The sequence below is a fragment of the Hemiscyllium ocellatum genome, chromosome 7, assembly GCF_020745735.1.
Source record: "Hemiscyllium ocellatum isolate sHemOce1 chromosome 7, sHemOce1.pat.X.cur, whole genome shotgun sequence".
In the NCBI taxonomy this organism is placed as follows: Eukaryota; Metazoa; Chordata; class Chondrichthyes; order Orectolobiformes; family Hemiscylliidae; genus Hemiscyllium; species Hemiscyllium ocellatum.
This window is the reverse complement of record NC_083407.1, coordinates 11719562-11741999: the sequence shown is the minus strand read 5'-3', so window position 1 is coordinate 11741999 and position 22438 is coordinate 11719562. Positions and strand designations below refer to the sequence as shown.

The window sequence follows — 22438 nt, the reverse complement described above, 5'->3', positions numbered from 1 at the left end:
AGGCAGGAATTGAACTCAGGTCTCTGGAGCTGTGAGACAGCAGTGCTAACCATTGTGCCACCGTGTCGCCCATACCACTATGCCACCCATTTTGGTCATAGAAGTTGGGTTTAAAGTATCATAAAGGAGGAGCAAGGGGCAGAGAGATTAAGGGAAGAAATGCCACGACTAGGGAATGAACAACTTGAAGGAATAACAGACAAAGATGGGACAAAGTAATCCTCTTCCAAGCCATGCATTCAAGTGATTGATTTGACTTAAAGGTAGAATATCAATTTATAAATAAGGCACAGAAGGATACCTGAAACTCCTTTGTAAAGTTGTCACCGCTTTCGGAAGACACTTCAACCGCTTTCTTGTCTGATATGCTCTCCATGCTGCTTGGATCAGGCATGCACATCTGTGGAACTTCTAAAAAAAAATGGTCAATGTTTGGTTTTCAGGTTGAAGTGCTTAAACTTAAAATATCTAGACTCCAAGCACATCAGTTTGGATAAATTCTTGGTTTCATTACTTTGCTCAGTAAATTGTTTTATAATGTTACTACCCTTTCTCCTTAGAATAAAAAGAGTGTGTGGAATCTCACTTTAAGCCTAATATAGCCCTTTGAAAGAGCGATCCAATGAGTCCCACCTCTCAGCTCTTTCTCATACAGCCTTGCAAATCGTTAAATTTTAAAGACATTAAAACATATGGAATAGGAGGAGTATACTATGGCTTGTTTTGCCTCCTCTATCATGGCCCATTTCTACATCAACTCCATCTTCCTCTTACATTTTATCCTTGATTTCTTATTAATCCAAAATTATCTGTGACCTCTTCTTGAACATACTCAATGACTGAGCATCTAAAAGTCTCGAAACACATTTCTCAGTGATGAAATTCTCTCTCATCTTGGCCATAACTCGTGACTCTGGGATTATGCTCTGTTCCAAAAACACCAGGAGAGGAAAACATCCTTTCAGCATTTACCTTGTCAAGCATTTTTACAATTTTCTCTGTTTCAGTTAGCACTATCATGTAAATGACCAAGAATGTACAAGTTACAACATGCTTTTCATCAACACAAATTCACTGTAATGTGATTGACGAATTGGGGACGCAGTTTCTGCAATGCGGACATTTAAAACATGTATTGGCTGCAAAGTGATTACATTGCCAATACTTTAAGCGCTGCTTCTAAGGCGCAATTTTTCTGTACTGCAAGGTTGTATGAGAATGCAACCGCCACACTGTAGAAGAATTGACTGAATGCTAAGTCTACTTAATCTCTTCTTGTAGGTCAATCCATTCAACCTAAGAATCAATTGAGTAAATATATGTTGCACTCTCTCTGGTTCAAGTACCTTCTTTCTTGAGTGAGGGGACCAAAACTGAACATAATACTCTGGGTTTGGAGGAATATGGGCCGGGTGCTGGCAGGTGGGACTAGACTGGGTTGGGATATCTGGTCGGCATGGACAGGTTGGACCGAAGGGTCTGTTTCCATGCTGTACATTTCTATGACTGTATGAGGAAACTGGTAAAGTCGACGTTGATGCCGTGTGGTTGGATGGTCCCAAGGCAGAAGAGGAGGCGTTGTTCCTCCAGTCGTCGAGTGGCTTGGATTTGGCAGTGGATGCGGCTCAGGACTTGCATACTCTTGGTGGAGTGGGAAGGGGAGTTGAAGTGGTCTGCTACAGGGCAGTGGAGCTGTTTCGTGTGTGTCCTCCAGAGATGTTCCCCGAGACATTCTGCGAGTTGGCATTCTGCCTCCCCAGTGTAATGGGCCCAAGAGCTGATGTTATGACACAGTGTAAACCCCTCTGCAAATTTAAAACCAGAACACAGAAAAGATTCACCCCGTGCTGTAATCTGTTAAAATTTGAGGCAAAGAACTATCTCAGAAGTAAATGTCTAAAATAAAAAAATTAACAACTTTATTCTTTAACTCTAACAAAGAATATTAAAACTAACAACTATTTATAACTCCTTTCTCTTAAACCTATCTTTTACCTCCCATTCTACAATACTAGTGCGATAAAAAATCCGATTAAGATTTTAAAAAGTCACATTTCAAAACCAGTCCGCTTTGCCGAGTTTCCTCTGTAGATTCTCTCTAGATTCAATGTTTTGCTGTACAAACACCTTTCCCAGACAGGTACCTCTCACAGAGCTCTTAAACTTGTAGCCTCCATCTGTTGGCCTTTTGACAGTTCTCTCTCAACTGTTCAAAAATGTCCAGTTTTATACTCCAAAACATCGGACTGTTTCATTGGTTTTAGTAGTTAATAATATTAAATTCAAACCTGATTGAGTTTGGTAACTTGGGGGCATAATTTAAACTGATGGTTGAATTTGAATTTGTTTTTGTCTCATGGCAGCCCAGCTTCTGCTAGCTGTTTCAACATAGCATTACATTGTTACCTTGTTCCGGACTCTCTGTGCTTCTCCAAGTCCTTGCTAGCTTTTCAATTCTCATAAAGGTACAATACCTCTACACTTTTATCACACTGAACTGCCCACTCCTGCTCCTAATTCCTATACTCCCAAAGCCAATCTATTTTTAACCATTGATGTCTATCATTAACACCTATTTTGCATCTAGATCGTCCCTTTATTACCATATCAGTAGTCTTTGTCCTGGCCATCCTTGCCATCTATTTCACTTGCTCCCCCTCTCTCTTTGACAAGAGTATGAAAATCATTATTTTCTAGCCCCTGTCAGTTCAAGGATGTTACTGGACAAGAACATTAATTTTGCTCCAATGTATAACTATTGTAAGTAATAATACTTGCCTGTTGACTTACTCCTTGTGTGGACCCAGCATAAAGGAGTTCCAAAAGCTGATTTAACTCCTTGTCAAAACCTCTTCCTGTCCATTGTTTTCTCAAGAGAGGGCGTAAGCCTGGGAAAGATATCACTGAAAGATTATTTTTCTGACTTCGCTAGACAGCTACTTCCATAAGAATTATTGCTAGATACACAAAATATGTTCTGAGTTACAAATTATTTTCTGCATTATCTATATTCATTCAAGTTCTTTCCGATCTTTGGATGCATTGAAGTTATAATTGTTCCTAAGGAGTCAAAGAGTTTCAGCATTCAACAAGAAAGTACAATTGAGGCTAAAATCAGATCAACAACAATCTGATTGAATAGCAAGGAAAGCTCAGGGATGGCCTATTCCTGGTCCTAATTTGTATATTTGCATGATTTGGCAGCAAGACAGTCGGATAAAAGGTTGGCACAAAAACAAGGGCCAAAGGGCCTGTACTGTGCTGTACTGTTCTATATTCTAAAACCAACTCCTCCTGCCCTTATCTAGATCAATGCTCTCAAATTGACTCAAATTCTGCCTTTATTCACCCTGGCCCTCTGCTGGTGTGTTGTCATCAATTGTCACAGTTCCTATTACTGGGGGAAACTGCAGGAAAGGCCCAACAGGTAACCTTATATGCTTGAGGAACACTTGATTCTGTCATGTCTCTCTGAAGGAACTGGCCAAGAGTTACTCACCAGCTCTTCCACTGATGGCAAGATGGCCAATAGATCAGAATTCCAACACACAGTTCCATTCAACAGGAAGCTAGTTTACAATGTTAAATGGACAGAATTGTCAGTCTACCAATTTCAACTTCAACTACTGGATATCTGCCAGCAGAAATCAAGAATCAATCTTGCAGGAAGAAAAATCTGGAAACAACTATTGCCTTATGCAACTAAGCAAGACACTTTTTGAATCATAGAGCACATAAGGGATCCATTCTGTCCATGAATGAATTAAGCTCACAGCCTTATACTGTACAGATATGCTTCCTACTTATCCATTTCTCAACATGTGAACCAAAAGATTTGGATGGGAATCATGGCAAACTGAGTCATTTTGCAGAGTGACTGCGACTTTCTCTGTCAATATAAAGAATGGATTGTGTCCTTGACCCAGCCACTTGGCTATTCGTTGACGGCAGGTGAGTAGTCTTGACATTACCACTCTGGGAAAGTGGCCCTGGGCCAGGATGAAAGTCATGAAGCCAACAGAACAGACAGTGACACAAAGTTCAGTGTTCAGATGCTACCGTATTGAAGCGGTCCATCGGGGAAATTAGAAATCCCAAATTAAAGGGAGAGGTAAGACTGCAGAACTCAGGAGAGGTTATTAAAATCTCCAGCACAGACACAAATAGGACAGAGTAGATGGAAAAGGGTTAGCATTCAAACTTCAAGCACACTGGACAAACGAATGACAATGAGGAGAGGGATGGTTAATACAGGACTGATGGCGTTATATCTGAATGCATGCAGTATAAGGAGTAAGGCAAATGAACTTGTGGAGCAGTTCGAAATTGACAGGTATGACGTGATGGGCATCACAGAGATGTGGCTACAAGGGGATCAGGACTGGGAGTTGAATATTCAAGGATACACATCCTCTCGATAAGATAGGCGGGTGGGGTTGCCTTATTAATAAGAAATGAAATTAAATCAATAGTAAGAAACAAAGTAGGGTCAGATGGTGTAAAATCTGTGTGGCTAGAATTGAGGAGTTATGGAAAGGCCTCCAAACAGTAGTCAGGAGCTGGAGCACAAGATACACCAGGAGATAGAAAAGATGTGTAGGAAAGGCAAAGTTACAGTGACCATGGGGGATTTCAATATGGGAAAATCTGGTTCGTAGCGGATTGCATGAAAAGGAATTTGAGGAAAGACTACGAGATGGTGTTTTGGAACAGCTTGTGATGGAGCCAAGTAGGGAACAGGCAATTTAGTGTTGTGCAATGAGTCAGATTTGGTAAGGAAGCTTAACGTGAAGGAACCCTTAGGAGGCAGCAATCATAACATGATTGAATTTACTCTGCAATTTGAGAGGAAGTAGATAGAATCAGAGGTAACGGTATTACAGCTGAGTAAAGGCACCTGCAAAGGTATGAGGGAACAGTTGGGTAGAATTGACTGGAAAAATTGAACCTAGCAGGAAAGACAATGGAACAGCAATTCCATTGCTGCTTCTGGGAGTAATTCAGGAGACATAGCAGAGTTACATCCCAAGGAAAAAGAAACATGGTGCAAGGAAGATGAGGCAACCATAGTTGACGAGGGAAGTCAAGGATAGCATAAAAGCAAAACAGAAAGCATATAGTGTGGCGAATGGTAGTGGTAACCCAGACAATTGGGAAGCTTACAAAGACCAACAGAGGGCATCAAAAAAGAAATAAAGGAGGGAGAAGATTAAATGTGAAGTTAAGCTAACTAGTAATATCAAGGAATACTGTAAGGGTTTCTTTGGATATATAGAGGGCAAAAGAGAGGTAAAGATAGACATTGGGCTGCTGGAAAATGACACTGGAGTGATAGTAGTAGGGAACAAGGAAATGGCTGAGGAACTGAATAATTACTTTGTGTCAGTCTTCATGGTGGAAGACATGAGTAATATCCCAAAGATTTAAGAGACTGAGGGGGAGAGCTGAGTATGGTGGCCATCACCCAGGAGAAGATGCAAGAAAAACTAAATGGCCTGAAGATGGATAAATCACCTGGACCAGATGGGCAACACCTTAGAGTTCAAAGGGAGATAGCTGAAGAGATAGTAGAGGTATTAGTGGTGGTCTTTCAGGAATCACTAGAATCAGGGAAGGTTCCAAAGGACTGGAATATCACTAATGTGACACCCCTGTTTAAAAAGGGAAGAGGTAAAAGATGGAACATTACAGACCAACTAACCTAACTTTGGTTGTGGGTAAGACCCTGGAATCCATTGTAAAGGATGAGATTTCTGAATACTTGGAAGTGAGTGGTAAAATAGGTATGGTTTCATCAAGGGGAGGTCATGCCTGACAAATCCTTTGAGGAAGTAACGAGTATGTTAGACCAAGCAGAGCCAATGGATGTTATCTATCTGGACTTCAAGAAGGCCTTTGACAATGGAAGATATTGAGTAAGAGCCCATGGTATCAGAGGCAAGGTGCTTGCATGGATAGAAGCTTGGCTAAATGGCAGAAAGCAGAAAGTGAGAATAAAGGGTCCTCCTCAGGATGGCAGCCGGTGACAAGTGGTGTTCCGCAGGGCTTAGTGTTAGGACCGCAACTTTTCACTTCATACGTTAATGATCTACATGAAGGAACTGAGGGCATTCTGACTAAGTTTGCAGATGATACAAAGATAGGTAGAGGGAGAGGTAGCATTGAGGAGGTGTGAAGCCTGCAGAAGGATTTTGACCGGTTAGGAGAGTGGGCAAAGAAGTGGCAGATGGAGTACAACATGGGAAAGTGTGAGGTCATACACCTTGGTCGGAAGAATAGAGACATGGACTATTTTCTAGATGGGGAGAAAACTCTGAAGTCTGAAGTGCAAAGATACTTGATAGTTCTAATCCAGGATTCTCTCAAGGTAAATTTGCAGGTTAAGTCAGTAGTTAGGAAGGCAAATGCAATGATGGCATTTATATCAAGAGGACTTGAATAATAATGGATGTACTTCTGACACTCTAAGGCTCTGGTCAGACTACATTTAGAGTATTGTGTGCAGTTTTGGATGTACTGATCCTGGAGCATGTTCAGAGGAGGTTCACAAGGATGGTCTCAGGAATGAAAAGCTTAACACGTGAGGAACATTTGATGACTCTGGGTCTATACACTATGGAGTTTAGAAAATTGAGGGGGTATCTAATTAAAACATACAGAATACTGGATGGCCAGAACAGAGTAGATGTTGGGAAGATGTTTTCTTGGTAGGAGAGACTAAGACCTGAGGGCACAGACTTAGAGTAAAGGGAAGACCTTTTAGAACAGAGATAAGAAGAAAGTTGTTCAGCCAGAGAGTGGGGAATCTATGGAATTCATTGCCACAGAAGGCTGTGGAGGCCAGGTCATTGAGCATATTTAAAACCAAGATAGATAGGTTCTTGAGTATCAAGGGGATCAAGGGTAACGGGGAGAAACTGGAAGAATGGGGTTGAGAAAAACTTATCAGCCATGATTGAATGGTGGAGCAGACTCAATGGGCTCAATGGCCTAATTTCTGCTTCAATGTCTTATGGTCTTAAAATTTTATTAAATTTTTCTGCAGCAAGTCTGTACTGATTTAAGCGACCACGGTTTTCAATGGCACTTTAGTGCAATGTTTCAATAAATGCAAATTAAGCTTTAAGAAGTTAGCAAAATGGTTTACAAAACCAATTGTCTTCTCATGCATTAGGATATCAAAGTAAACAATATAACTAATGAAAGAGCTTGCTTTTACCAAGAAATGCACCGCTGTTTATCAAGCATAACAAGTACTCCTTTTAAATGCAGCCACTGAATATAGAAAAACAATTTTCTATGATTTTAATGGGAGACAGTTTTGATTAGAACGTTACAAGGTTAATTGTTCTCCAAGGTTAAAAACAGCAATATAACGAAAGAAAATACTGCAGATGCTGAAAATCTGAATGTGTTGGAAATACTCAGAGCAGGCAGTATTTGTGGTAAGTCATTGAATCATACAGCACCGAAAAAGATCCTTCAGTCCAGTCATCCATGCTGACCAGATATCCCAATCTAACCTAGTACCATTTGCCAGCATTTGGCCCATATCCTTCTAAACCCTTCCCATTCATATACCCATCCAGACACCTCTTAAACATTGTAATTGTACTTTCCTCTGGCAGATCGTTCCACACATGCACCACCCTCTGCATGAAAAGGTTACCCCTCCGGTCCATTTTAAATCTTTCCCTCTCACTTTAAACCTATCCCCTCTAGTTTTGGACTCCCCCACCTTGGAAAAAAGACCTTGTTTATTTAGCCTATCCACATCCCTCATGATTTTAGAAACCTCTATAAAGGCCCAGCCTATTCAGCCTCTCCCTATAACTAAAAAGCCTCCAGACCCAGCAACATCCTTATAAGTCTTTTCTGCACCATCTCTAGTTTAATTTTCTTCCTATAGAAGGGTGACCGGAACTGTACGCAGGATTCTAAAATTGACCGAATCAATGGCCTTTATAGCTACAAAATGACCTCCCAATTCCTCTACTCAATGTGTCAAACGCCTTCTTCACCACCCTGTCTCTCTCTGACTTCAGGAAAACAGAATTAACATTTTGGGTTGAACATCACTTCTTCAAAACTGTCAAAAGAAAATTCTGAGCATATTCTGAGGAGGAGCCATATTTAACTCAAAACTTGATCACACTTTCTTTCTCCACACTTTCTTTCTCCACAGTTACTGACAGGTATGTTGAGTATTTCCAGCCGTATTTTTAAAGTATGGAAAGGCAGGCTTAAGGCTGATCAAAATTTGTGCTACAAAAACGCAAGAGCTGAAAATCTGAAATATACAAAATGAATTTGGGTTACATACATTTAGACTTATTCTCTGCAATGAAATGTTGAACTCTTATCTTTCTCTTTCCAAATGTCGACAGAATGGCTTTTTCATCAGATTTGGGTTGGATTTTAATTACAGCTACTTTTCTGGTGAGAATTAATATTGCTTCTGAGAGACAGCCAGGTTTCATTTAAATGTTCCTGCTCCACATCCTGGACTGAACAGTTGGGAAGATAAGAGTGGTGTTGGAAAAGCACAACCAGTCAGGCAGCATCCGAGGAGCAGATAAATCGACGTTTCGGGCAAAAGCCCATCATCAGGACTGAAGGCAGGGGGCCTCCAGGGTACAGAGAACAACAGGAGAGGGATGGAGCTGGGAAGAAGGTATCAAAGAGCACAATGGGTGGATGGGGGTGGGGATGAAGGTGATAAATCAGAGAGGAGGGTGGAGTGGATAGATGAAAGGAAGATTGGCAGGTAGGACCAGTCACGAGGATGGTGCAGAGCTGGAAGGTTGGAACTGGGGTAAAGTGGAGGGACGGAAAATGAGGAAACTGGTGAAGTCCACATTGACGCCCTGGGGTTGAAGTGTTCTGAGGCGGAAGATGAGGCTTCCCTCCTGCAAAAATGCCATCCCGTATTCCCAGTTCCTCTGCCTCCACCGTATCTGCTCCCAGGAGGACCAGTTCCACCACAGAACACATCAGATGGCCTTCTTCTTTAAAGACCGCAATTTCCCTTCCCACGTGGTTGACGATGACCTCCAATGCATTTCATCACACCCCGCAACTCTGCCCTCAAACCCCACCCCTCCAACCGTAACAAAGACAGAAACCACCCCCCCCCGTCCTCACTTTGCACCCTACCAACCTTCGCACAAACTGCATCATCCGCTGACATTTCCGCCACCTCCAAACAGACCCCACCATCAGGGATATATTTCCCTCCCCACCCCTTTCTGCAAAGACCGTTCCCTCTGTGACTACCTGGTCACATCCATGCCCCCCCAACAACCAACCCTCCTGTCCTGGCACCTTCCCCTGCCACCGCAGGAATTGCAAAACCTGCGCCCACACCTCCTCCCTCACCTCCATCCAAGGCCCCAAAGGAGCCTTCCACATCCATCAAAGTTTTACTTGCACATCCACCAATGTCACTTATTGCATCCGTTGCTCCCGAAGCGGTCTCCTCTACATTGGGGAGACTGGACACCTGCTCACAGAGTGCTTTAGGGAACATCTCCGGGACACCTGCACCAATCAACCCCACTGCCCCGTGGCCCAACATTTCAACTCCCCCTCCCACTCTGTCGAGGACATGCAGGTCCTGGACCTCCTCCACTGCCATTCCTTCACCACCCGACACCTGGAAGAAGAACGCCTCATCTTCCGCCTTGGAACACTTCAACCCCAGGGCATCAATTTGGACTTCAGTTTCCTCATTTCCCCTCCCCCCATCTTACTCCAGTTCCAACCTTCCAGCTCAGCACCATCCTCATGACCAGTCCTACCTGCCAATCTTCCTTTCATCTATCAGCTCCGCCCTCCTCTTTGACCTATCACCCTCATCCCCACTCCCATCCACCCATTGTACAATCTGCTACTTTCCCCTACCCTCCACTCTGACCTATCACCTTCATCCCCATCCCCACCCCTCCCCCATTGTACTCTTAGCTACCTTCTCCCCAGCCCCACCTCCTCCCATTTATCTCTCCACCCTGGAGGCTCCCTGCCTTCAGTCCTGATGAAGGGCTTTTGCCCGAAACGTCGATTTTCCCGCTCCTCGGATGCTGCCTGACTGGCTGTGCTTTTCCAGCACCACTCTAATCTAGACTCTGATCTCCAGCATCTGCAGTCCTCATTTTTGCCTAGTTGGGAAGATGAGAAAAACTTGCATTTATGTAGCTCTCACACAGTTCTTGGACTCCTCAAAGAACTTTGGAACTAAATAAACCACAGGGTGGACCATGAGTGGTTAAGCTTAGCAATCAGAAAAATTAATTCAGCTCTGTTGAGCATCACTAATCTGAAACATCCACTCCACAAACACGGTTAGCAATTCCAGTATGTTCTGTTTTTCTATCAGAAAAATTAATCTTGGATGCATAGAGAAGGTAGTGAGGGAGCTAGTGATTACAGAATAACAAGAAAATCTCAAGAGGTTCGCAGCCATATGAGGGTTGTGCTGGACACAGATCAGTGATCAATACTAATCACAGACCAGAAATTGAATCTGGCAGATACTTGGCCCATTTGACTCTGTCCTACAGTTATCAATTTAGCAATTTGGCAGTTCATCTTAAATGATTTTCTAAAAGTAAATTAATCTGGTTTAGTTTTGCAGAGTGCCAGGTACGAGGGACAGCCTTACAAAAATGTAATTACTGAGCCTAATTAGAGCATTTCTATATATTTTTAGTACATTACATACCTTTGTAATTGTTGCAAAGTATCTTCAAGGTGGGAGGATGGGTCTCTGCTATCAACAGCATGACTTTGATAGATGTGCTTCCTATAACTGGATTGCTGGTTGCAAAAAGCTTGTAAGTTAATTCATCCAGGATTAGGCGGATGTTTTTCTCATCCACAGAGAACAACACTGTCCTGAAAGGCAGGATGGCACACAAGGTTATACTAAATATTGTGTCGAACAGGGGGGTGTTCATTGGCTTTGCTTAAACTTTGTTTTGTATGTAATAATCTAACAGTATTCAAAAGGGGGAATGCACATCTCTCCAGCACTGGCTCAAGCGCTTGGACTGAGCTGCAGTTACTGGAAAGTAAAAACTGAAAGAACTGTGCTTGCTGAAAATCAGAAACAAAAACAGAAATTGCTGGAAAAATTCAAGCAGGTCTGACAGCATCCATGTAGAAAAGTCAGAGTTAATGTTTTGGGTTTAATGACCCTTCCTCAGAATTAAGTGTTGTTACTGTAGCTATTTATTATGGAGTAGACTTCAGACCCTGCTCAAGAGAATTGATTTGTGTAGACACTTTAGTTGACAGTGAAGGAATTAAAACTATAAAATGGCAACTATAAAACAAAGTTACAACAGCATTGTACTAAACAAATAGGTTTAATGATAGTTCAATGCTTGGTAGCTGATTCTAAATCATGGCAATACAAATGAATATTGACAAGTGTTTCAGTTGGGTAAAAACAATGACTGCAGATGCTGGAAACCAGATTCTGGATCAGTGGTGCTGGAAGAGCACAGCAGTTCAGGCAGCATCCAAAGAGCAGTGAAATCGACGTTTTGGGCAAAAGCCCTTCATTACCCTGCCGAATTGCCGAAACGTCGATTTCGCTGCTCATTGGATGCTGCCTGAACTGCTGTGCTCTTCCAGCACCACTGATCCAGAAAGTGTTTCAGTTGGTTATGGTGCTTTTGAATCTTACCATCTCACCTGTTCACCTGCAGGATACTGAGCAGGACAGACACCATAATAGCTCCAGTTTCCACATCGTCAGTGAGCAACAACTGCAGGAGGCGATCAGACTGAAACACTGCATTGAAAAGGGATAGGCAGTTACTAAAGCAAGCCACAGAGACCTTGCAATTATTGCACTACTGTCCAAATCTTTTCAACTGGCAATTTTTCCAATATCTTACAGCCTTTCAAAGAGTCTTTAAAACCCCCAACTGCTTGTTCAAGTGGCTGTAAGACAGGTTAAAGCATTTTTTCCAAGAAGCTGAGAACCTTCCTCGTGCCCAGGCCAACGTTTGCTCCGAGTAGGAATTTTTCTCTCAGACAATTGTGAATCTGTGGAAATCTTTACTAGAGGGCTGTCAATCTTGCATCATTTAGTATATTTAAGATTTAAATAGACAAACCTTTAATCAGTGAGGGAATTGAGGATTTGGGAAAAAGCAGGAAAGTGTAGGTATTTAGAAAGGCATGGACTAGTTAGGAACAGTCAGCATGTTAAGGGAAGGTCATGCCTTACAAATTTGATTGAATTGAATTACTTGAGGAACTGACAAGGAGGATCATTGAGGGTAGTGCAGATGATGTTACCTACATGGATTTTAGAAGGATACTTAACAAGATCCCAGATTGGTCAAAAAAGTAAAAGCCCATAGTATGTAGGGTAATGAGCCAAACTGGATCCTAAGATGACTTAGTAACAAGAAACAAAGGGCAATGGTTGCTCTTGCACATGGAAAGCTGTTTCAACTGGTGGTTCCACAGGGCTCATTGTTGGGAACCCTGCTTTATACATTAACGACTTCGACTTGAATGTGGGGGGCACAGTTGGGAAATTTGCAGACTACCCAAGAATTGACCGTGTAAATCTTTTCTGAACCCTTTCAAGTTTCACAACATCTTTCCGATAGGAAGGAGACCAGAATTGCACACAATATTCAAACAGTGGCCTAACCAATATCCTGTACAGCCGCAACACGACCTCCCAACTCCTGTACTCAATACTCTGACCAATAAAAGAAAGCATACCAAATGCCTTCTTCACTTCCTATCTACCTACAACTCCACTTTCAAGGAGCTATGAACCTGCACTCCAAGGTCTCTTTGTTCAGCAACACTCCCTAGGACCTTACCATTATGTGTATAAGTCCTGCTGAGATTTGCTTTCCCAAAATGCAGCACCTCTCATTTATCTGAATTAAACTCCATCTACCACTCCATCAGCCCATTGGTCCATCTGGTCCAGATCCTGTAGTAATCTGAGGTAACCCTCTTCGCTGTCCACTCCACCTCCAATTTTGGTGTCATCTGCAAACTTACTAACTGTACCTCTTATGCTCGTACCCAAATCATTTATGTAAATGACAAAAAGTAGAGGACCCAGCACCAATCCATGTGGCACTCCACTGGTCACAGGCCTCCAGTTTGAAAAACAATCCTCCACCACCACCCTCTGCATTCTCCCTTTGAGCCTGTTCTGTATCCAAATGGCTAGTTCTCCCTGTATTTTGATGAGGTATATAATACAAAAGCAGGATATAATGATGAAACTGCATAAGACATTGGTAGGCCACAATTGGATTATTACATGCAATTCTGGTTACCACATTACAGGAAAGGCTTGATTGCTCTGGAGAGAGTGCAGAGACAATTTGCTAGAATGTCACCAGGGATTGGGGATTGTAGCGATGAGGAGAGACTGGAGAGATTGCAGTTATTTTCTCTGGAACAGGAGAAGGCTGAGGGGTGATATGATTGAAGTATACAAAGTTGTGAGGGGTAGAGATAGAGTAGACAAGTGGAACCTGTTTTCTCTAACAGAGTTCAAATGTTAAGTGGCAGAAAGATTAGTGGGAATGTGAAGAAAAATGTTTTTATGCAGAGGGTAGTGAGTTTCTGAGATTCACTGCCTGAGTTGGTGGTGGAGACAGAGACCTTAAACTCTTTTTAAAAGTGCCTGGATCTGCACTTTAAGTGCTGTATGATGCAGGGTTACAGCTGTGTGCAAGAAGATGGGATTAGAAAGGGTATCTGGGTGTCTTTGGCTCAGTATGAACCAACTGGACCAAATGGCCACCTTCTTTGCTGCATCATTACCTCACTGAATGGTGGAGGGGACCCAATGGGCTGAATGGCCTACTTCTACTCCATTCAACAGATTATCTGGTTCTTTACCTCACTGATGCTTGCGGGCCTTTGCTGTGTGCAAATTGACTTTAATTATTCTGCACAACAATACTTCAAAATAAAAATCAATGCTTATAAAACACTTAGAGACACCCTGAATATGTGAAAAATCCTGAGTATGTGAAGTTACCTTAACTGAAAAAACTGATTTACTTGAAATTTTCACCCCCTCAATCATCGTAGATGAGAATAGACTTTTAGTGCAACAGGATTATTTGGGAAAACCCTTGCTGCCGTCTTTTTGCATACCACATTTCAACCGAACAATTTTCTGAAATGTCCGGTCACGCAAATCACAAAAATAGCTTGAGCACAGATGTTCATAAGCAAAGCTTGTTGGTCTCAGAAACAACTGAATCGTTACGTCTGAACAAATCTGCTGAAAACAAGAATTCTACATTTCAAATATGGTAATCAACTAATCTGGCATAAGCACAAGAGAAAATACTGTTAAATACTTCACAGGTCAGAGTCAGAGATGTACAGCATGGAAATAGACTCTTCGGTCCAACTCGTCCATGCCGACCAGATATCCTAACCTAATCTAGTCCCATTTGCCAGCACTTGGCTCATATTCCTCTAAACGCTTCCTATTTATACACCCATTCAGATGCCTTTTAAATGCTGGTATTGTACCAGCCTCCACCACTTCCTCTGGCAGCTCATTCCATGCACGCACCACCTTGCGTGAAAAAGTTGCCCCTTAGGTCCCTTTGATATCTTTCCCTTCTCATCCTAAATTTATGGCCTCTAGTTCTGGACACTACCACTCAAGGGAAAAGGCCTTGTCTATTTACCCTATTCATGCCCCTCATGATTTATAAACCTTTACAAAGGTCATCCCTCAGCCTCTGACGCTACAGGGAAAACAGCCCCAAGTCTATTCAGCCTCTCCCTACAGCCCTACAGCTCCCTCCAACCCTGGAAACGTCCTTGTAAATCTTTTCTGAACCTTTTCAAGTTTCACAATATCGTTCCAATAAGAAGGAGACCAGAATTGCAAACAATATTCCAAAAGTCACCTAATCAATGTCCTGTACAGCCAGGCACCATTTGCGGAGAGAGCAACCGAGCTAACATTATGGGTCCACTTGCTGCTCCCACCAAAGCTGCCACTTGATCTACTGAGTATTTTCAGTAATTTCTGTCTTTATTTCAGATTTCCAGCATTTGCAGTGTTTTGCTTTTGCCTTAGTTGCCAGTTTGGAAATCTAATTGAAGTGCAGTATCAGAATTACTGATTTGAGAAAATAGTGAAGTTCCACACTTGCGTGCAAGTTGATACCATATTGAGAACCATCTGGAAAAAAAAATAAACTGTATCAAGTTGTTTTTCTGAACATCTTTGCATTTAGAAAAATAGAAAGATTCATGAGACAAAAGATAGCCATCCGCGCATTGTGCACCTGCTGACTATAAAAACTGAGATTATTCATTCCAATTTCATCTTCCAGCTCTTGGCGTATAACCTTGCAGGTTGCAGCAACTCAAGTGCACACTGAAATAGTTCTTCTTTTAACATCCTTTCAGGATGGTGCAGGAGTCTGGTGAGTGGCTGTAGTGTATCTAGTAGATGGCACACACTGCTGCCATTGTGATGATGGAGGGAAGCAGTGAATGTTGAAAGTGTTAAACAGGATGCCAATCAAGCGGCTGATTTGTCCTGATGGTGTTGAGTTTTTCACTCATCTACGCACGTGGAGAGAATCCTGTTACATTCCTGATTTGTGCCTTGTAGATGGTTGACTTGCTTTAGGGGGTCAGGAGGTGAGTTATTCGCCACAGGATTTCAAGTCTCTGAGCTGTCCTTACAGCCACAGTATTTAGAAGACAATGGGGACTGCAGAAGCTGGAGAAATCAGAGTTAAAAAAACCATGGCGCTGGAAAAGGCACAGCAGGTCAAACAGCATTCAAGGAGCAAGAGAGTTAATGTTTCAGGCAGGGCCCTTCTTCAGGGCATTATTTATATGGCTGATCCAGTTGTTTCAGGTCAATGGTCAACTCCAGGCTGTTGACAGTGGGGTTTCAATGATGTAATACCATTGAATGCAAAAGGGAGATTCTCTTATTGGAGATAATCATTGCTAGGCACTTCTGTGGTATACATGTTATTTACCACTCATTGGCCCAAGCTTGAATGTTGTTGATATCTTGCTGCACTTACAGACAGTGTGCTTCAGTATCTGCAGAGTTGTGAATGGTGAACAATGTTCGATCATCAGCAATCTTCCCGACTTCGGACTTTTTAATGGAAGAAAGGTCATTGTGAAGCAGCTGATGATTGGGTCTGGGACTCTATCCTGAGAAACTCTTGCAGTGATATCCTGAAACTAAGATGACTGACATCCAAAAACCACATCCTTTTTGCTAGGTGTGTCTCCAACCAGCAGAAAGCATTCCCTCCCCCCAACCAACTTCCATTGACTCTAGTTTTGCTCAAGCCCCTCGATGACACACCATGTCAAATGCAGCCTAGATGTCAAAAGGACAGTCACTCTCATTTAAGCTCTAGGATTCTGCTCTTTGCTTGTGTTTGAACAACGGCTGTAATAAGGTCACGAGTTGAGAGGCTTTGGCAGAATCAGTGCTGCTTCATAGCACCGTTGATGATCATTTCCTTCACTTTACTGATAATCAAGAGTAGACTGACAGGCAGTAATTGGCTGGATCGGATTTGCTCTTTTTTGTCTGAACTTTACACATTCACACAGAACATAGAATGTTACAGCACAGTACAGGCCCTTCGGCCCTTGATGCTGCACTGACCTGTGAAAATAATCTGAAACCCATCTAACCTCCACCGTTCCATTATTATCCATGTGTATTTCAATGCCAATTTAAAAGCCCTTAACGTTGGCGAGTTTACTACTGTTGCAAGCAGGCCATTCCATGCTCCCTACTACTCTGAGCGAAGAAACTACCCCTTATAGCTGTCCTAAATCTATCACCCCTCAAGTTAGCCTTCACCATCTGAGGAAAAAGGCTCTCACTGTCCAACCTATCTAACCCTCTGACTATCTTATATGTCTTGATTAAGTCATCTCTCAGCCACCTTCTCTCCAACAAAAACAGCCTCAGCTCCCTCAGCCCACAGACTTTCCACCGATGTCAGTGTTACAGTTTGACTGGAACAGTTGGCAAAGACTTCAGTACTATTGCCAGAATATTGTCAAGGCCCATAGCCTAAACTGTAAAGCCTGTGCCCACACCTCCTCCCTCACCTCCATCCAAGGCCCTAAAGGAGCCTTCCACATCCATCAAAGTTTTACCTGCACATTCACTAATATCATTTATTGTATCCGTTCCTCCCGATGCGGTCTCCTCTACATTGGGGAGACTGGGCACCTCCTAGCAGAGCGCTTTAGGGAACATCTCTGGGACACCCGCACCAATCAACCACACCGCCCCGTGGCCCAACATTTCAACTCTCCCTCCCACTCCGCCAAGAACATGGGGGTCCTGGGCCTCCTTCACCGCCGCTCCCTCACCACCAGACGCCTGGAGGAAGAACGCCTCATCTTCCGCTTTGAAACACTTCAACCCCAGGGCATCAATGTGGACTTCAACAGTTTCCTCATTTCCCCTTCCCCCACCTCACCCTAGTTCCAAACTTCCAGCTCAGCACTGTCCCATGACTTGTCCGGACTTGTCCTACCTGCCTATCCTCTTTTTCTATCCACTCCACCCTCTCTTCCCTGACCTTTCACCTTCATCCCCTCCCCCACTCACCCCTTGTACTCTATGCTACTTTCTCCCCATCCTCACCTTCCTCTAGCTTATCTCTTCACGCTTCAGGCTCACTGCTTTTATTCCTGATAAAACGTTAATTTTGCTGCAGTTTGGATGCTGCCTGAACTGCTGTGCTCTTCCAGCACCACTAATCCAGAATCTGGTTTCCAGCATCTGCAGTCATTGTTTTTACCTAATATCATGTATATCAGACCTTTAAGGACATTTGAGAACCAGATGGGCTTTTTATGACAATCGACAATGACTTCATAAATCACCATTAGATGAGTTTTAATTTCCAGATTTAGGGTGTAGGTTTGCTCGCTGAGCTGTAGGTTTGATATCCAGACGTTTCATTACCTGGCTAGGTAACATCATCAGTGGCGACCTCCAAGTGAAGCGAAGCTGTTGTCTCCTGCTTTCTATTTATATGTTTATCCTGGATGGGGTTCCTGGGGTTTGTGGTGATGTCATTTCCTGTTCATTTTCTGAGGGGTTGATAGGTGGCATCTAAATCTATGCGTTTGTTTATGGCGTTGTGGATGGAGTGCCGGGCCTCTAGAATTCTCTGCTTAGCCTGTCCCAGGATAGATGGGTTGTCCCAGTTGAAATGGGACAGCACAGCACAGACTAACTTTGGAAAACAGAGGAGAACCATCTATACAATGTATTCAAGAAGAACAGATACTCAAATAATACAGTGCGCAGATTCCTCAAGAACAAACCACGACAAGCAGACCAAACACAGCCAGAAACCCTAACCACCTTACCATACATCAAAGAAGTTTCAGAGATGACAGCCAGACTACTAAGACCCCTCGGAATCCTAGTAGCACACAAACCCATCAACACTCTCAAACAAAAACTAGCAAACTTAAAAAACCCAATACAACCCATGAACAAAACCAACGTCATCTGCAAATTTCCATGCAAGGACTGTCACAAACACTACGTAGGACAAAAGGAAGAAAGTTAGCCACCAGAATACACCATAAACAAATGCATAGATTTAGATGCCATCTATCAACCCCTCAGAAAATGAACAGGAAATGACATCACCACAAACCCCAGGAACCCCATTCGGGAGAAAGATATAAATAGAATGCAGGAGACAACAACTTCGGTTCACTTGGAGGTTGCCACTGGTGATGTTACCTAGCCAGGTAATGAAATGTCTGGATATCAAACCTACAGCTCAGCAAGCAAACCTACACTCTAAACCTCAACCTGACCTACAAACCTTCACAAACCTTGCAAAAATTCCAGATTTATTAACTGATTTCAAATTTCACTACTGTGGTGGGATTCATCAACCTTCCTCTGGCGCATTAACCTAGGTTTCTGCATTATTAGTCCAGTGACCATACCATTATGCCAGTGCTTCCTCTATTAAGCAAAAAGTCAATTTTCATAAACTTCAAAGTCATATTCTTACAGCTAAGTCTAAATTGTTAACATAAACTATAAACACAAAGAGATGCAGTAACAAACACATTTCTGATAGTGCTGAGGAAGCAAATTCAATCATGGCTTTCAGAAAGAGGAGAAATCTCCAGGCCTACAAGATGAAGGAATGGAGTAAATTAGCATGAATTACTCTTTCAGAGTGTCAGCACAAACAAAAATGGGCTACTTCAGTTCTATGTGTTGCTGGAAAAGCGCAGCAGGTCAGGCAGCATCCAAGGAGCAGGAGAATCGATGCTTCGGGCATAAGCCCTTCTTCAGGAATCCTGAAGAAGGGCTTATGCCCGAAACGTCGATACTCCTGCTCCATGGATGCTGCCTGACCTGCTGCGTTTTTCCAGCAATACATTTTTCAGCTCTTATCTCCAGCATCTGCAGTCCTCACTTTCTCCTACTTCTGTTCTATGAAAAGACAACTCTAAATCTGAGTTTATTGGCCACCAATCCCAATACCAGTTTCATTGTCCCTTTGTCTATTTACATCCAATTTTACCTCTGTGATATCCATAGAACCATAGAAGAAATCCTAGAAAAGCTACAGTACAGGAAGAGGTCAGTTAGTCCATGAATCAGTGTGGTTGAATAAACCACTTTCCAGCACCTGTCCCTGCAGGTTTCAGCATTTCAGGTGCAGATCCAGGTTCCTTTTAAAGGAACTGAGGGTTTCCGCCTCAGCCAGAAAACCCTACCCAAAAGCTTTTCCTCATGTCCTCTCTAATCCTTGTACCAATCACCTTAAATGGTAGTCCTTGGCAATTGACATTTGCACTATGTAGAAGAGGTCTGCCCTTTGCCACTTATATAAATGACTTAGATGAAAATATATAAAGTGTGGTTAGTAAGTTTGTGGATGACACCAAAACTGATGGCATAGTTGGCAGTGAAGAAGGTTACAGAGAGATTTTGATCAATTGGGTTAATAGGCTGAGGAGTGGCAGATGGAGTTTAATTTGGATAAATGTGAAGTATTGCATTTTGGTAAAACCAACAACGGCAGGACTTATACAATTAAAAGGAGAGCATTGGATTGTGCTGTAGAACACAGGGACCCAGAGGTGGTTGAGTGGTAATCTTATAAAGGTTAATAAAATCATAAGGGGGATAGGTAAGGTGAATAGCAGGTGTCTTTTCCTTATGGTGGAGGATTTCAAGACGAGGGGGAATTTTAAGGTGAGAGGAGAAAGATTTAAAAGGACATGAGGGACAATGATTTTACACAGGATGATTCATGTGTGGAATGAAATTCAACAGGAAGTAGTGGATGCAGATATAGTTACAACATTTCAAATTAATTTGGATAAGTACAGGAATAAGAAAGGTTTGGAGGGATATGGGCAAACAGCAGGCAGGTGGGACTACTTTAATATGGGATCATGGTTGGTATCAACTGGTTGGACCTAAGAGTCAGTTTCCAAGCTGTATGACTCTCTAAACCCCTCATTACTTTGTACACCTCAATTAAGGAACTATTCAGCTTCTTCTGTTCGAAGGAAAACACCCTAGTTTAGGTTGTCCCCATTGTTGCAGTTTTCAAGCTCTGACAACATTCTTGTAAGTCTCCTCCATACTCTGTCTCGAGTAATTATGTCCATACAGCAATGTGGTGACTAGATTTATACACAAAATGCCTGCTGCGGCCTAATCAGTGCTTTAAATAATTTCAGTATATTCCTATATTCATAATTTTGTCCTCAATATCTCATTCAGTGAGGGAAAGCATTCCATATGCCTTCTTTACCAATCTGTGCTGCTACCTTCAGGGATCTGAGGACATGCATTCAAAGATGTTTCAATTCCTCTACCTCTCTCGTCAACCTTAGCCTATTATATATTCCATTGCTTTGTTTGCCCTCTCCAAAAACATTACTTCTAATTTCTGGGTTAAATTTTATTTGCTACTTTTCCATCCACTCACCCAAACCAGTGATATCATCCTTTTCACTATCACCTGCTTGGCCAAATGTTTTGCTTCATTTTCAATCTTTCCAATCATGTCTCCCACATTTAAGTTTAAATCATTAATATTTACCACAACCAGCAAAGGATCAAACACTGAATCCCTTCACAAACATCTCTCGACTACTACCCTTTGTTTCCTTACACTAAATTGATTTTGGGTCCACCTGGTTACATTTCCCTGTTATCTTATCAGCTTTAGTTTAGTGTGCCATGTGGGACTTTGTCAAATGCCTTGCTGAAATCCACTGCAGTACCCTTACCAGTCCTCTTTGTTATTTCCTCAGAATATTGATATATTTGTAATCTTTCAAATATCATTTCCATTGACATTTTATCTATTTCTGTCCAATTCTGGCACTGTGATATCCATTGGGACATTTTTCTACACGAAGAGTACTGTACAAATGCAAATTTTAATTGCTAGTAACAATACCCACAGCCAAGTAAAACTAAAGCACTGGCTCAGACTTACCTTGTTGAATCAGCTGAATGTGGTCACTGAGAAGCCAGCAAAGGGAGTTAGTCACATTGAGGAAACAGCGCAGAAAATCTTGTTTGACGTCATCCTTGAATTGAGAACAATTTGTTAAAACATTTTCAAGCAGGCAAAGATGTATTCAAATGCACTTTCTTTCTGTTATATCAAAATAGTTGTTTCTGATAATAGGTTTTAGTTACGCATCATCAACAATAAGATGTTTACAAAGAGCAAACATCATTGAAACAGGTCATTCATGGCATTTTGCTCCATTTGAACCCTTGCCCAATCTTCTATATCAAATTCAATTAACATTATCCTCAATTGACATCTGCTTCACACACTTAACTAATTTACCTTAAAGAGTAATTACATTATTTGAATTAACTGTTCTATGGTAGTGAGCTTCGCATTCTCAATGCCCTGCAGGTAAAGAAGTTGCTTCTGAATTCCATATTTGACTTCTTCCTGATTATCTATTGATTGCTTCTAATTTGGCTCTTGCCCACATGTGAAAATTTTCTTAACATGTTGACTCAATCAAAATCTTTCATAATTTAAAAAATTTTTATTGGTTCACTCCTTGGTGTTCTCTTTTCCAAAGACAAGAACCCATTCATTGTTTTCCAAGTATACAAATTCAGTCTTGATATCATTCTTTATTTGCAACCTTATCAGTGCCTCAAGATCACTTTTACATGATGGTGCCTAGAGTTGTATGGGTACCACATTAACTATTCACCAGCCCTTGGCAGTATACCTATCACTTACAAATTACTAAATATGTGTAATAGCACCTCATCTGTATCTGTTCTCACAGGAGCAGAGAACTGTCGACTTTGCTTGATTGACATCTCCATGAGGTTAATGTAAGTTATTCTGTGATTTCTTTTGCCAATGTC

The 22438-nt window shown here is 42.1% G+C and overlaps 1 protein-coding gene across 1 annotated transcript in view; it reads right to left on the bottom strand.

Moving 5' to 3' along the window:
• Window positions 1–22438, bottom strand: part of iqcb1 (IQ motif containing B1) — a 52885-nt gene that overhangs the window by 21331 nt on the left and 9116 nt on the right. Inside the window, exons 5-9 of the mRNA XM_060827806.1 lie at window positions 21531–21624; window positions 11698–11797; window positions 10721–10893; window positions 2779–2888; window positions 302–411 (exon numbers count right to left, since the gene is read on the bottom strand). Coding sequence (XP_060683789.1) covers window positions 302–411; window positions 2779–2888; window positions 10721–10893; window positions 11698–11797; window positions 21531–21624 — 587 coding nt within the window. The remainder of the gene's footprint in view (window positions 1–301; window positions 412–2778; window positions 2889–10720; window positions 10894–11697; window positions 11798–21530; window positions 21625–22438) is intronic.